The sequence below is a fragment of the Vigna umbellata genome, chromosome 8 (assembly GCF_029865625.1).
Source record: "Vigna umbellata cultivar VRB3 chromosome 8, Vumbellata_1.0, whole genome shotgun sequence".
Taxonomy (NCBI): domain Eukaryota; kingdom Viridiplantae; phylum Streptophyta; class Magnoliopsida; order Fabales; family Fabaceae; genus Vigna; species Vigna umbellata.
Genome location: NC_142172.1, coordinates 30,540,577 through 30,556,932, shown reverse-complemented (window position 1 = coordinate 30,556,932; position 16,356 = coordinate 30,540,577). Strand labels below are relative to the sequence as shown.

General features: G+C 33.6%; 2 protein-coding genes across 4 annotated transcripts; one reads left to right on the top strand and one right to left on the bottom strand.

Annotated features, from left to right (window-relative positions):
* Positions 1-995: 995 nt before the first annotated feature.
* RAX2 (Duplicated homeodomain-like superfamily protein) lies at positions 996-3,192 on the bottom strand. The gene is made up of 3 exons (XM_047300373.2): positions 2,714-3,192; positions 2,255-2,384; positions 996-2,041 (listed from the first exon to the last, which is right to left on the bottom strand). Exons 1-3 carry the CDS (start codon positions 2,847-2,849, stop codon positions 1,372-1,374), a joined length of 936 nt encoding a protein of 311 aa, XP_047156329.1. The 5' UTR covers positions 2,850-3,192; the 3' UTR covers positions 996-1,371.
* A 5,564-nt stretch (positions 3,193-8,756) lies between these two features.
* LOC124827352 (5'-AMP-activated protein kinase-like protein) lies at positions 8,757-16,291 on the top strand. 3 transcript variants are annotated; one of them, XM_047300375.2, is made up of 13 exons: positions 8,763-9,167; positions 9,252-9,368; positions 10,160-10,317; positions 10,398-11,099; positions 11,698-11,884; positions 12,002-12,062; positions 12,151-12,201; positions 12,327-12,380; positions 13,714-13,833; positions 14,669-14,793; positions 15,130-15,181; positions 15,434-15,575; positions 15,883-16,291. In XM_047300375.2, exons 1-12 carry the CDS (start codon positions 9,013-9,015, stop codon positions 15,530-15,532), a joined length of 1,881 nt encoding a protein of 626 aa, XP_047156331.1. In that variant the 5' UTR covers positions 8,763-9,012; the 3' UTR covers positions 15,533-15,575; positions 15,883-16,291. The 3 variants fall into 3 exon arrangements, 2 of the variants coding, with proteins under 2 accessions (XP_047156331.1, XP_047156330.1); XM_047300374.2 differs by having other exon boundaries at positions 9,249-9,368; XR_015781651.1 differs by lacking the exons at positions 15,130-15,181; positions 15,434-15,575; positions 15,883-16,291 and having other exon boundaries at positions 8,757-9,167; positions 9,249-9,368; positions 13,697-13,833.
* The last annotated feature ends 65 nt before the right edge of the window (positions 16,292-16,356 follow it).

Below are 16,356 nucleotides of genomic sequence, written 5' to 3'. Positions count from 1 at the left end.
CTTACCAAAATGTCTAAACATTACATTTTCTTGGACACTTTCTAATTTGATTAGGATATATTGAAATTATACAAACAGGGAAGTCTTTGCTCTGTATTTAATGAATTTACTTTTATTTTATTATTTTAAATAAATTTAACTAAAAATGAGTATTTAAAAAGCATGGTAAAACCATGTTTCTTGTAGTTATTGAATGCATAGAGCATTGTCATAATAGCTTTTAAAATAACGAAAACGTTACTTTTTTTAACAAAAGAAATAAATTTATCAGTAAAATACATAACTTCTTATTATATTTTCTAAATTTTATAACATATTTTCATTGTAGTCTATAACAAAACCAACAATAAAGGTTATGGTCACTAACGAATTTCATCATTTTGGATTTATTTAAAATCTTTGTAATTTAAGAGACTTACGTAATATTGTCTTATAAATCCAAGGAATAAATCGGGATTACATTTTCTAATAAAATATGAAATTATAAAATAATATGAAATTATATAATGTTATGTTAACAATAATAATTAAAAGTGTTTTTTTCTTTTTAATTATTATAAAAAAATTGTGTTTTGTCTTTAAATTAAATTATAAAATATTTAGTCTCTAAATTTTATAAAAAATAAACATAAAAAATCCTCATTAAGGGATAACACTTGTTTTTTAAGTGATAAATAAAATCTTATAATGACTAAACTATTACTTTTATTTCTCGTTTATTAGAAAAAATATTTTACATTAATTATCATAAATATAATAATTAAATATTTATTAGAGATAAATTAAATTTAACATATATAAACAAGCGTAAGTCTCATCTTATTAACTGCTGCTCTTGTAGGAGTTAAGTTATTTTAAATATCATATCACTTACTAATATATAGATTTATATACAATAAATAAATAAATATATATATATATATATATATATATATATATATTATATAAATATATAAATTTTATATAAATATATAAATGAGTGTTTATCAGGTGAATTAGATTTAAAGTTCAGTATTATTTCAGATGAACGAAAGAAAAAATTGTTTCATAATATTAAAGCATAGCAGTGGATTGGAGGTGCAATCCTCTTACTAAATCTGGTGGAAGAAGGATTCAGGGGAACTCTACTTTACAAGACGTCCTCATTTCCTGTGTGATTCATTTGTTATTGGACACATCATGGTGATGGTGTGGTTAATAATGCCTGCACCAAGGAAACGATACAAAGGAAACTTCCAACATGTACTGTAAAAGAAGTAAGTGGCCCAATCAAACACTACCTTTCCCACAAAAACATACACCAACTTCAATTCTCAATCTTCCCATCCCCACTTTTACCCTTCAAATATTCTTCATCTTAGCCTGTCACCATCAGTAGTACATCACCATTTCCCCTGTCTTGCTGTCATCAAACATAAAGTTGTTGCAACTACTTGTGCTCATTAGCTCTTTAATTTCTTCTAAACCATACTCTAATGGACTTTCTCCCCATAATCTACTTTCTTCACCTGTCCATCCACTAGTCCTACCACCATTGGAGGACACCAACTTTTGGGTATCTTCCACCCCACTAGAGAGGTAACTGAGACCACCAATTTGGTCACCAAAACCTCCAACACCAACATCTCCAACTTCTGCTCCTTTCACATGATTCATCTGATTATTGTTGTTGCAGCTTCCATCTGAAGAAGAGCTGCAACTTGTTTCAAGCATAAACCCACAATTAACTTGGTAAAGGCTCTCAAAAGTAGAACAAGAGTTTCCACTAAGAAGACTTTCATATGAAATGGTGTCAGGGCTTGTGAAAGGCCCATGGGGTTGATGGTTTGAGCTGTGATTGCTTTTTAGTGATAATGAAGATGAGGAGGAGGATGAAGAGGGTGTTGAGTTTTGAAGCATGGATGAAAGGGTAACTTGGTGAGGCTTCTTCAGTGCTGAAGGGTTCATTATTCCCATCATTTTTTTCTTAAGCTTGGTGTTCCAGTAGTTCTTGATATCATTGTCAGTCCTCCCTGGCAACTGAGATGCTATTATGGACCACCTGCACTTCTCACAATGAGTCCCCAAAAAAGAAACATGTAGCAGATCTAAAAGTACAAGCAATCAATTCAATATCATGTCTACTTTGACAATTTAAGTCCCAAGATGTGAAACCAAACTCTGATACATGATCTTTCATCATTTAGTCTATGAAGTATATCCAAGGTTGGTAAGAAAAACACTTGATATTAAGTGAAAGAAAAAGAATACCTACCTGCTTCCAATGCTACCAAAGAGAGTGCAGATTATTCTATCTTCATCTTCAGAAAACTCCCCATGCTTAAGGTTTGGCCTCAGATAATTAAGCCATCTCAGTCTGCAACTTTTGCCACATCTTTTCAAACCTGTTTGAGACAAATCATCATACACCATCGGGAACACAAGTTAGAAGAAAAAATTGAACTTGCAACAACCCTGTATGTCAACATATATTATAATTAATTACTCCAATCAAAGGTTTAAACTGTGATCACACATGGGATTTCAATGTGTTCTTTGATATTACTGAAAATTATGGACAAATGTGAGCAACAGACACTCCAAAAACCTTAATGTTTTGTCGGAATACCAGACCATTTCGAAACCTTAGGCCTAATCTCTCCAAACTTCATAGTTTTCAAACTAAAAAATAAACTTGAGAATAAGGGGGCAAAGGGCTGAAAGAAAATCTTACCAGCTTTATGTGGGAGGGAAATCCAGTTTCCACCTGTACCATGTTTCTCTATGAAATCTCTTAGCTTTTCATCATCCTCAGGACTCCATGGCCCTTTCTTCACATTGGCCTTGTCACAACAAGGAGCTCTTCCCATCTCTCTCTCTCTTTCTCTCCTCACACACTCACACTTAGGAGGGTGGATTGGACACAATTTTGTTCAGAGAAGAAATTTATACAGCTTGAGTCAACGGAGGAACAGGGTCGATTGATCAAACTCTCACCACTATCAAACTTCTAAACTCGTTTATAATTGAGTGACAGAAGTTTCCATCACTATATATTGGACCCTCTTGCAAAGTTTAAATTGGTCACTGCTATCACAATTTGTATATAAAGTAGAAAGTCTGCCCCCCGAGTTGTGTATAGAATAATTCATAGAAATCAATTATATATTGATGGTCTGCTGCGTATTTTCAAGAGATGGGCCAAGCCTTCCAAAACAAATGTAAACTTGGAAGTCCAATTATAAGCTTTTTCTTCTCATCATCTCAGACTCATGGTGCTTCCAACTCAAAGTATATAACCATGCTTTTGATCAAGCCTCGGTTTGATAAAGTTTATGGTATGATTTCTTCAATTAATAAAAAAAATAAATCTTACAAGAGTTATAAATAAGTCATGTTTTTTTATAAACTTAATTAAATAAATGATTAAGTCCAAACAAACTTAATGATAAAAGTAAGAGTAAATTACAATTCTTCTCTCTTAAAATATACTTAAATTATATTTACTTCTCTTCTGATTTTAAAATATGCATTTTATTCTTCTAGATGAATGGATATTATATTTGAGTTTGCTTTTTTTCTTTTTACAAAAATGAGCTTTTAAGAGATTTTCTTCACTTTGCATCTCAATCGTTGACATAATTGACAATTAATGTTTAATATTTAATATGTACATTGTGATTTTAATGCACAAAATAAATATAGTAGATAAGTTTTAAAGTCAACATAAGAGGTATTTTAAATTTTATTCCAACGTCTAAAAGATTAAAATCAAATATTCGATTTTAAAAAGTAGCAGAAAAGACAAATACATAGTTAGGAAACTCATCTATTTCCACCAATTTTTGGAGAGCTATTTATATTAAAATAAAAATATAAATTTTTAATCAGATACATAACTTTAAAAGGGTTTTTAACCAAATTTTTTTATATGTACATACTTTTTTGTAAATGTATAATTTTGATATGGGTTTAAATCAAACATAACCTATTGAGAACACAACTCACCAAGTTAAACTCATGGTGAGTTATGTTGACTTGCTCATTTATAAAACAACAAAATGGGTTAGCTTGGTCTGTTATGGCCTAACTTTTTGCTGACCCATTAAAAATGGATTGTGTCAGGCTAATCGAACTATATAAAATAGGCTGAAAATGATAATTCATTCCATAATTAGGTGTGCTAACAGACTAGCTTGCCAATTTCTTAATTTTTCTTTTAGAAGTCTGGCATTGCTTGATCCAAAGAAACGAAACAAAACATCATACCTATAGCATAACAGAACATCATACCCATATTATAACAAAACAACATGTATAAAGCAAAAAAAAAAAGACAAGTGGAACGATAAGGACGACATGTTTTGGTTGCAACGACCATGGCAATGAATGGAGGTGGCTTCAATGACAAATGTCATGGTGGTGTTCACTCATTTGACAAGATCCAGGTGGGATTATGGTGGCTCCAACGTGAAACCCTCCTATAGGGAGGAACAATGGTTAACATCAACGACTTTAGGTGGCTTCGATGACATCTCAAGCCGACGACATTCTTATTTACAGGTAGCAAGATCGAAGGTGCTTTGCTAGAGGAAGAAACTATATGGAGGAGAGACCCTTGGAGCTAGGAGAAGAGTAAGACACGAAGAAGGAGGCCACAAAGCAACACTCACTCTTGCAATCAGATCTTGTTCTTGTTACTGGATCTAGCTCCACCTCTACTGGTTCATGGTGTGGTGGGTGAACAAAAAAACTCATATGTATACAGGTTGGCGGGCTAGCCAACCTCATCCCACATGTACCTCCGACGGGTTGACAGGTTACGTGGGTCGAGCTTTTCTAGGTCTGTAAGTTCAAATATCTAACCCTGTTCATTTTTTTTGTTTCGTTGACAGGCGGGCTCGTGGTGCCTGACCACTTTGCCACCTTTACTAACCTATGACAAAAAAAAAACACCTTAACCTAGCCAAGCAATAAATCAACACAATTAAAAAAAACTTGGGTGGGAGTATACACGATCCATGAGTTTCAGTGCTCTTCTTCCACTCTCCTTATAAAAACAGAGTTGCACCATTGTTTTAAGGAACTTTTTAGAGAAGTTCTTTTGAGAGATTTAGAGAAAACTTCTTAGACACTTACCTTTGTACTTAGTGAACATTATTAGAGGTTATAGGAGAGGATGATTCTTCAATATATTGTATTATTTTCATCTAGTATAGGGACCTAAATCTTTCTAAGTGTTGAAGCAAATATGTAACCTTTTGAAATATTCTTGTATGGATACTATTTTATTTATCAAAAAATGTGTTTATTACGTGTTTATGGATTTGTTTATATCTATTATTGGATGAACTAATCACTCATCTTATTTCACTAGCTTGGGATTGAGTAGGAATTGGTTTCAAGTTGTAGTCCAACTAATTCTTCTCCTGCTTTTAGATGCTAGTAATATATCTAAGGCCAAAGCCGATTATAAAGACATGATCTTAATGCAAGTAATTCATTCAAACAATTATTGAGGAATCATGCTGAAGTTTGATAATCTTAAGCTTTAGATACTATGAATGGATCTAGAGTTACATTTAAAGAGAGCTCCCAATACATGATTAAGTGCATATTTATAAATAATATCTTAATCATTAAAAGATAGGTACAAAATGGTGAATCTAGCTTCAACATGTCTTTAGTATTTGAAGTTACCTTTTTTGCTTAAAATTGTTTTGGTAGTTTGTTACTCTTACAAATCAACTTTGTTTCTTTGCGTCAAACATGTTTTCACACTTCTCGAACACTTTTTCTAGTGTTTCATTCAAGTTAAACTAGTTTAAAGTTTTATGTTTTTTTTCAAAATCATTATGGATACAACACTTGTTGTATTGCAAACTATCTAATATACTTGCTAGAAAAATTGATTGCTTTGGAGTATCAACAACTTCATTTATAAAGCAATGGAATAAGCTAAATACAAGAGGCTTTCAATGTTGTTCAAAAAGGTATTTAATTTGACTGTCTAATATTTGTTTATTAAGTTAGTAATTTTGAAATTTAAAATAAGAAACTAATTCAATCTAATATATTTTGATAAGTTATTTGCCTTTGTGGAACATCCTTGACGAAAGATGGAGCAAGCAACTTCATATATCTTGAGAAGTTCTTCTTCTTGCGTTTGTCCTGTCTTTGTTCAAGTTTGGAGATGCATTAAATGTTCTTCATATTATTATATATCTCTTATTTAAGAAACACTATAATATATAACATGATTTATCAAACTAGGTCGCATAGCTTTTTTCTAAAATAAAATAAGGTAAAGAATCGTACAAGATTGATAGTCTAATATTTTGTAATTTTAGAAAAATTATTGATACGAAATTCTTTAGCATGCTCTTTAATATATATTTGATGTAAATATATTTTTGTAAGTTTTTCTAACAAAATATAGAATGAGCACGAGATAATAACTTCGTATTAATTCGAAACAACCCATATGGTCCCATTTTTAATAATATTTTGGCTAAAGAAACAAAGATTCTATATATATATATATAATAAACTTTTATAATATGCAACATGTATCATGAAATGTTTTAGATTACTTATTTCTATAATTTACCTAAATGTTATTTTATTAAATGAAACTATACATACACAACACAACATGTTATGCGTATGTTGCACAAACAAAACACTTATGTCTCTTATATGGTTGTAAAAATGTGTTTTATACTTTACACTACGTTGTAAGCACTTAATGAAACTTGGACTTTGTTAGACTTTACTTTAACATTTTGTACTCGCATAGTTTTACAATGTATTGAATTTTCCTTTGAAATTTATTCACAAATCTAGCTATTCTTAGTTAATGTAACAAGGTAGAGTTTTTTTTTAAAGATAAGAGTTTTAAAAAGAGTTCCTTTTTACACTAATGAAAAATGAAGGCTACTCACATGGAAACCTTTAAATCCTTCCTTTTGTTAGTCCAATCTTTATCATAATTTTATATCACCGTTATGTGATTGTTTAAATTGTAAGGAAGTTAATTTATGTACTTATAAAAAAAACTTACAATTACAAATTTAATTATTATGGTATAAAGTATATTAAAAAATTATCTTTATTAGTTAATAATACAATATGAACAGCGTTGCCATAATGAATAGTATAAAGAAGATAAAAATATCTTCATAAAAAATAGTTTAAAAAAATTTAAAATATATTGGCTTGTTTTGTTTAGATAAACTTCAACTAAGTAATTTTTAAAAGGTTTAATCCTTAAAGAAATCCCTATTTTTGTACGAATGTCTCATATAGGTCCTCGTATTTATTTTTATCTCAATTAGGTCCCTATTTTTGTAAAACTGAGTCAATTGGAACCTTGCCGTTAATTTTAATAGACGGCGTTAAATTTATTAAGTCGTGACACGCTGACGAAGCAAATTTTAATGACGTGGCACGTGGTCCAGTCCAGTCAGGCAATTTTTTAGGTTTTTTTTTTTTTTACTTTTTTGCTTTTGGTTTCTCTCAGCCATCTGTTCCATTCTCTGCTCTTCAATTTCTGATTCTCCCACTCCGACATACCTTTCGTATCATCAGTTTCAACCAAATGTTTTCCCTCTCATAACCCAACGGTTCAGCTTTCACGTCCCCAGGACCCTGGTGGTGCAGACGCAGCACTGTATCTTTCTTTGCTCCACCTCCTTCTTCTCCACCGCTTCCTCCTCCCTCCCTCGCGCGCTTCGCTCCAATCACCACACCGAACAGCTTCGGATTCAACTCCGCCGCTTCCTCACCGGAGATCCGCGAGCAATCTCATCTCCGCGAGCGATCTCATCTCCGCCGACTGAGTCCTTTCTCATACTTAACTTCAACTGATGGTGGCTGGGTGACAGGATTCAATTGGAGCTGATTAGGTTTTCATCTGGGCGAGTGCTTTTTGGTTGTTTTCACTGCAGCTGTGTTTCAGTGCTTTTGTTGTATTTGGAAGGTTAAAGATGATTCAGAAATTTAATAAAGACACGACAAGGAAAGTAAACGGACAAGGATTAGGTATTTTATTAGAGTACAAAAACTCCAAAAAAAAAAAGCAGATGATGAAGGCAATAGGAAAGAATGCAAAGGGCCGCCAAATACCTATACAAGACAATACATAACAGAGAATGGCAATCACTTCATGAGAAAAACCCAAATGATAAACCAAAAACTAAATCTTATGTGCAAGCAAACATTGGGGGCACAGAAAACCCCATTTGTATACAATCAAGTGTCATTTCTTCAGATTTGGTTCACGTATTCTACTTTTCCTACTTCTTTTATCACTATTCCATTGAACCAGCATCTTGTGCCTCCAGAGTGAAGTTCCTTCCAGGAAAACATTTGGTTGAAACTGATGATACGAAAGGTACGTGGGAGTGGGAGAATCAGAAATTGAAGAGCAGAGAATGGAACAGAGCGCTGAGAGAAACCAAAAGCAAAAAAGGAAAAAAAAAAAAAAACCTAAAAAATTGCCTGACTGGACTGGACCACGTGCCACGTCATTAAAATTTGCTTCGTCAGCGTGCCACGACTTAATAAATTTAACGCTGTCTATTAAAATTAACGGCAAGGTTCCAATTAACTCAGTTTTACAAAAATAGGGACCTAATTGAGATAAAAATAAATACGAGGACCTATATGAGACATTCGTACAAAAATAGGGATGTCTTTAAGGATTAAACCTTTTTAAAATGAATTAATATCTTCAAACAAAAACTAAAAATACGTGAAAATAAATTCAAGAAAACAGAGGTTGATGGCAAGAAGGCGACACGCCGCTAACGCCTGCCACCAAGCTGACGGTCCTGATTCAACAACACCAAATCACCTTTCAACAATCCAATGATGAAGCGGTAAAGCTCCCGATTCCAATCAACGTTTATTGAACACGAAACTATTGTCAAACCATCTTCATTCGTTGCCGGTGCTTCTCGATGAGGTGAGGCATAATCAGGGAAAAGAAAGAGAGTAATCGTAAAAGGAGAAAAATAAGTGGAAGTGTAAATGGGAAGTGTATGGGTCTGTTCTTTCCCCACCTGCACCACGCTTCCTTGTCGCCACTGCATTTTCTCTCCAACGCACCTTCTTCATCACTCCACCACTCTCTCTATCCGCGCTAGTGCTTCTCAAACCACCACCAACGCAAGAACAAGAACAAGGTTTTCCCTCTCGCTCACTCTCAATTTTTTCTTCTTCAATTCAATTTCCGAGTTTCTTGATTCGACCTCTTCACGATTCAGAAGGAGTCGGAGAATCAAGAGCGACGCCGAGATCTGCAACGATGTCCGCGAATTTCTCGCTTCGGTTGGCCTTCCGGATGACCACATTCCCTCCACCAAGGAGCTTCTGCTCCACGGATGGTCCTTTCTCTTTCCTTCGAAACTCTGCGTTTTTGTTTGCGCCTCTTGCGTTCCAGAATGAACATATTTAATTCGAGATATTCAATCGCTTCATTATTTTGCTCCTAAATTCTGCAACATTAAAGGAACTGAGTAGTTATATTTTGTTTAGCTGAAATGCTATGAAATTGCGAATCTCCGGCATGCATACTGCTCTGCGTAAGTTTTTCTTAATAAACCATCGATCTCATCCCTAATCTCCTTACTGGTAGAGAGGGTAAAAATAGGGTGGACTAAATGTATTTAATAAATTATCAGTGAAAATAGGTGAGAAATAAATAGAAATTAGAGTTGTTCACGAAGAGAAATAGATAATTGATGAGGAGAGAATGAAAGAGATGGATGGAAATAAGTTAGAATTATTACATTAGATTTTACCGAATTCAAAATTAATTCTCCTCTAAATTAATAATACCAACACCAACACCAACACCGACTTGTATCTATCCACTCAATGTTATTTCCATCTTAAATACCAAACAAAGCGTATTGCTGTATCTCACAAATAGTCTTTAAAGTAAACAAATGATATAAGTGATGCCTCCAGTATTAGAAAGTACACTAAATAGTTCCGATAGAATTAGTCCTTGGACGTGAAGACACTGTATCAACTTAGGGACTAGATTGACGAATGTTTAATATTTTAATGACTACTTGTGTAATATTTGAGCCACCAAATTGATGGTCTACTCTTTGTTATATATAGTTGGAAGTTTCCTTTTTTTTATTAGCCTAGTCTTCTCTGTTTATAGGAATGACCTGGCAAACATTGTCAGAAGGAGAGGACACAAACAGATTCAGGAGCTTCTCACTGGCAGCTTATTAAAAGCTGATGCCGATTTTTTAAGTGCCGAAAATAGTTTAGACGAGAGATTGGACACCCCGAATATTTTTGAAGATCCCTTAACAGGTCAATTAAATTTCTTCTTTATGAATGGGCATTATTTTGTGTTGCTCACGACTGATGACTTAATCTAATGCAATTTAAAGGTCAGAATGAAAAGGTGGACAGTGTAGTAGACAATGTCGAAACATCATCAGAATATTTTCTGGGAAGTAGTTCTAGTAGTTTGTATGTGGAGTCTTCTTCAAGTTTAGGTGAAGATACTGACACCGTGGAAGAAGCCTTGGCCAATTTGACTATTGGAAATGGTCTAACAGAATTCAAAGATGAAGTGGTAAGCAATGCGACAAAGGATAATTTGTACCCAAATGAATTGACTATTGTGGATAATGACTCTGATAGGCTCTTTCTCAACTTCAGTAGCCAAAGTTCCATCATGCCTGCAGAAATCTCTGGTGAATTACCATATGAAACAGTGTCTTCTGGAAATTCTCATTCTGAGGATAGTTTAGTGGGAAAAACAGTTGAGCAGTTAACCATGTGGACGGAAAACCATGGCACTTTATTTAATGATTGTAATCTTGGTGCTGAAGAAAAAGAGTGCAGTGATTTGGAGGAAAAGGACTTGGGTGCATTAGAAGGTCTAGATGATGATAATGCTGATGTTGAAAATGTTGCCACAATTTCTGAAGTTTCCACTCGGGAAAATTTATATGGTGATGGCAGACTTGATTCAATTGTTAATTCTGCTGACAGCAGTTCTACAAATCTTGACACTTTGGCCAACTTATCTTTGAAAGAAAAGGTTGCAAAATTTATTCAGAATGGAGATTTGGATCCAGTTGAAGGTAAATGCTAATTTTAGTGTTGTTAAAATTATGGGGTTTTAAATATTGAGGAAGAGAGATGAAAGAAAATGAAACACGGAATTGACATTAACTAATGTATTAGAGGGAGGGAGATGAAAGAAAATGGAACTCTGGTTATGATGTTAACTGATACGTATTGCATTGTATATTGATGTATTAAATATATTCACAAAACACAACACTATCCCATAGTCCTAATCATATTCCTAACAAATTTGGGAAACAAAATCATCACAAGGTAAGGAAATATATGTGAGAAGATATATTCATGTATTCTATCTGTTATTATGAATGGCTACAGTTGTGACTTTGATTGCAGTGGTTTCGGATTTGAGTTTCAACATATTAAAACGAAAACAGTGACCAAAAGAATAGATGATCTACCTTACCTCAACTCAATTTTTCTCTAAATGTTAGCTACTAAATTAAAAAAAAAAAACTTTGGCAACATGTCACTATGCTTTAGTCAAACCCCTTCTAATGAACAGATAAAGTTGGAATTTTTCTTCGATCAATGCAAATTGTATGTACACTTTTTTCCCCCTTTTTGACAATGCCCCTACTGTTTGATTTTTAGATCATGTCTCTGGCATTTCAATTCAGGATGATCCTCAGGAAAGCAAAGAGAATATTGAATCAGAACTAGACGAATATACTGTGCCAGATAGCCGTCCTCCTCAAGATAATAATGTCATGGCTCATGGGAACTTATTGACATCCAAACTAGATCTATCTAGACCAGTGGATTTGGATAAGCCTCTTTGGTCAGTATTTTATATTGTGTAGATGCTTCTAACCAACTGGGACTGTGGGAAGTCCGTTGATTGATGTTTTCATTTAAACTGAACCCCTCCTGTTTTCTGAATTCAAATCATATCTAGGGATGATCACTTGCCACATGAGGTTCTAACTACTCATTTTGACAAGAGCGCAGATACCGAGGTCCTCTTGTGTATAAGTATCCATAAATTCTATCTCAATCAACAGTTTCTTGTGATCTTAATTCATTTTACTTATTTTGACTATGCAGACTCCAAAAGTGCAAAACGAAAGTGAGATAAATCATCTCAAGTACATGCTGGTATTAATTATTTAAAAATCTCATTTTTGGTTTACATGTTGATAAAGCTAACTATTTTATGTTTAGAATACTTATGAATATAACCTGTTCTCAGACATATCCTCTTCCTTTTTCAAATGTTTCAGTATCAGAAGGAGTTGGAACTGTCTCGACTGAAGGAACAAATTGAAAAGGAAAAGGTAGGAGAGTAATATCTGAAAACTGGCACTACAAGATGTTGTGTATATTGCTAAGATCCTACATTAGCTAGGTGCTAGAGTACTTGCTATTTGGGCACTTGTCCTTTCTTGAGCTAGCTTTTACAGTTGAGTTTGAACCAATCCACCAATCCGTTCTCAACTCTTAATGTATATTTTCTGGCATCAACCATGTTAGTTGTTAGCATCAAAATGACATTTCTCTGGGCTTTGGCCACTTTGACAGACCTAAGAGTAAAGATTATAGAAAGACAGGAATATGTGTGCCTGAATGAGTGAAAAATAGAGACAAAGATTGAGAGGCAACATCAACTGTATCACGGAGAAATAGATGATTGTAACTTATTTTGTACTGTTCATTTTTTTTAACGACTACCTCTTTGAATGTCTCCCTATTTGATTTTACTCTAGTTTTAGTGGCAGGAGAAAATGTGAAAATAAATTCTGTGATGGCATGAAGTCCTGTTTGCTTAATGTGTACATATGATACTCTCCTTCAGGACATAACTTTGTAAACATTCTCTAAACCTTTGATGGGAACTTGGATATTATGGGGTACCTAGTCCCACATCAATAAGTATTTTAGATGATATGTGGAGTATTTAGGTGTTCGAGTATTTGGTTTCCCCTCCTTAATGGCTAGGTTTTAATTGTGGGTTCCCCAACTATTTGAGTACTTATCACCCACATTCTTGTAATGAAAACATTTGAATGTCCTAAATTTATATCATAAATGCAAGTCATTTCTAATGATGATGATAATCCAAGATCACATGTGTGAAAGGTTCTTGCTTTTAAAATTTGAATAAGTGTAGTTTGTTAAGAAGTCGATTTTAAGTCTAACATAACTTCACAAAACCGGCTTGTAAAGGTAAGATCTACACCCCCCCCCCACACACACATATAATATATATATATATATATATATATATATATATATATATATATATATATTCTAAATTGACTTTATCTCTATTTGAATGTCCTAAATTTGTATCATAAATGCAAGTCATCTCTAAAGATGATGATAATCGAAGATCACAACATGTGTGAAAGGTTCTTGCTTTTAAAACTTGAATAAGTGTAGTTTGTTAAGAAGTGAATTTTAACACACACACACACACAAAACTAACTTGTAACACACACACACACTCTAGTTGAATCTGAATTTGTGTCTCTCATTTGACGAAATTCAATGTATTTTTGTTAGAGTGGAAGTGTTAACAAGATCATAGTGAACTAGGAGAAATTGAGTGTTCAGCCTTTCTCTCTATTATTCCATAATCCATACAACTCAGTTACATGTTGCTTTCAGCTGGCTTTGTCTATCTTGCAAACCAAGGCAGAAGCAGAAATCAGCAAAGCCCGAAAACTGATATCTGAAAAAGATGTAGAACTACAGTTTGCTGAAGAAAGTCTTTCAGGACTTAAGGAGGTATTGCGTTTGTTTTCTTGTTTACTTGTAATCCAGTAATGTATTTGGAGCCCCTGGCGTTCTAGGGGTAGTGGTTATCTTTTTTAAAATTTTAAGCATTTTCAGTACGAATATTGCTTATGAAATTGAAGAGAATTTGATTTAATTATTCTTTGGATTAGAACATTCAACATTCCCCCAAACTTATGGTTGCAAAACAAGTCTTGAGTATTGCACCACAAAACCACCCGATCCCTGACTATAGAGTCGTGATCCACTTTTGCAAAAAGAACAATCAAAGTTTGTACCATTTAGAACCTGAGTTTCATCTGGAAGAAACACTTGAAACGCTATATTTAATTATGTGCTCATGAATAACTGATGCAGTTTTAATACTCCTGTAGCATAAAAGATTTTTGTATCTGTTCCTGAACATAGTATAATTCATATGAAACTATATAAACATTCCTTGCAATGTAAAGGATGGACCAGAAGCAACAGCTTTTCGGGCAGTTGGACAAAAGTTTAGCTGAGTATATATGTCTGCTGCTCTTGGATGTTAAAATATCATTGGATTGATTTACTATTTGAGCAGAAACTTCATATTTGATATTATGAAAATATATAGTTTAATTAAAATGTTAATCCAGCTATGTGGTTGTCTGCTTCATTGAATGCATGACGACAGGGGTGAGTTTTCTTCTCATGAAAGAAAAGGTTCTATTTGATCCCGTATATGGTGTATTTGGTAATCGATATGAACGAATGACTTTATATCCAAAAAGATATGAAAAATAGATTATTTAATTTAAAACTTTTATGCATGATGATAGTCCTGTTTTCCCTTATATTCCAGGTTCAGATTGGATTCTGGGGTGATGGTGAGATTGTGGAGGTGGCTGGTAGCTTCAACGGTTGGCATCACCAAATAAAACTGGATCCTCAACCATCAACTAGTGCTGTAGACATTGGGGAATCAAGGTTGCAGTAGTTACTTTTAACTGATTACGTATTTATATGTCGTTATTCTGTCCTTGTTGATTACGTATTTATATGTCATTATTCTGTCCTTGTTGATTACGTATTGTTTGTTGATCATACAAGAGGAAATGTGTGTAAGATTCTTTGTTAGATGCCGATCAGTGTTAAGGCTAAGATCGGAAGCTTCATTTCAATGATTTGTTACTGGATCGACCAATGCTATCTAGGATACAGAATTAAAAACTCTTTTCATATCGTGAGAAAAATTACATTAGAAGAGTTAATTTGTCTTGATAATAAATATTGATATATGCTGTTCAATGTAATAATATGCAGGAGTTCCAGATTTTGGTCAACAATACTGTGGCTTTATCCTGGTGTATATGAGGTGTGTGCATCTTCAACGATATTAATGATTAGAATCAGTAATAATTAGTATCAGCAGCTTTCTGGTTCTCTTTCCATATTTTCCCTTTTAATTATGGGCTTCATTTTGTTAATATGTCTTTTTGTTTGGTTGGGTAGCAGTTGGAATAGATTTTAGGTGGTTTGATACCTATTTGTTTCTGTTAGTTACCTTTTTTACTCGTAAAGCATAAATACTTCTAGATGATTTGATTACTGTATTTGTTTGTTGTAGATAAAATTTGTTGTTGATGGCAAATGGATAACAGATCCTCAAAGGGAGTCGGTAACAAGGGGTCACATATGTAACAACATTCTAAGAGTAGATAGATGATGCATTATGACTCATGTCACGATTGTTGAATGTATATAAAATGGTAAGCTGATGGTTTTCATCGTGATTGTTTCTAATAATCAATTTAAAAATGTTGCCAGACCCTGGAAATTACAGGATCGAACTAAGGATTTAAAGTGAAAATTGAAAATCGTGGATGTGCAACATTCTAAGATTAGACTGTTGATATATTTAAATTCTTAATTATTCCTTGTTTTTTTATTATTAATCAGTCGGGGATTTGCTTGCTCTTTTTCAGCATACTCTTATACCTTCTTAATTTCTATACATTACGGGATTTTTTTGTTTGATTTTTATTAGTGTCCTAATATTATTATGAACTACTGCAGGGTAGATAAAGATTGAAGAAAATGGTTTGCTATGAATTTCTAAAATCACCACGCTTGACAGCTAGTGGACCAGGAGGAGAGACGCAAGAATTAGCAGAATTTTAGTGAGTATCTTTTGCTACCGTCCTGTTTTGTACATTTGTGTCTAAAATTAGGAATTTAGGGTGGGTTAGCGGGGAGGATTTGGTTAATCCATAACTGAGAAGCCGTAGCTTCAGACCACGCAATCATTGTTTAAATCAAGGGAGAATTGTAGCCTCCTCGTTTTGGTATTCCCAATCTCTTGTTTCTGTTATTCTGTTAATGGTTTTTGTTGTCAAAGCCAGTCACAAGAACCAGGATAAAAGTACGTTTTGCCGAGCTATGTACATTTTACATGTGATATATGATAACTTACTACGTTTTTCAAGTTGGCAAGAAAGAAGAGAGGAATTGAAGTTCCTTACGCAAATGTCGGTGAATAAAATCTGTTGT

Coding starts and splice junctions, on each gene's coding strand:
- RAX2 (XM_047300373.2), bottom strand. CDS start 2,849: ATGGGAAGAGCTCCTTGTTGTGACAAGGCCAATGTGAAGAAAGGGCCA. Junction 2,385..2,713: donor TTCCCTCCCACATAAAGCTG/GTAAGATTTTCT, acceptor TGTCTCAAACAG/GTTTGAAAAGATGTGGCAAA. Junction 2,042..2,254: donor TTTGGTAGCATTGGAAGCAG/GTAGGTATTCTT, acceptor TGAGAAGTGCAG/GTGGTCCATAATAGCATCTC.
- LOC124827352 (XM_047300374.2), top strand. CDS start 9,013: ATGGGAAGTGTATGGGTCTGTTCTTTCCCCACCTGCACCACGCTTCCT. Junction 12,202..12,326: donor ATCATCTCAAGTACATGCTG/GTATTAATTATT, acceptor CAAATGTTTCAG/TATCAGAAGGAGTTGGAACT. Junction 13,834..14,668: donor GTCTTTCAGGACTTAAGGAG/GTATTGCGTTTG, acceptor CTTATATTCCAG/GTTCAGATTGGATTCTGGGG.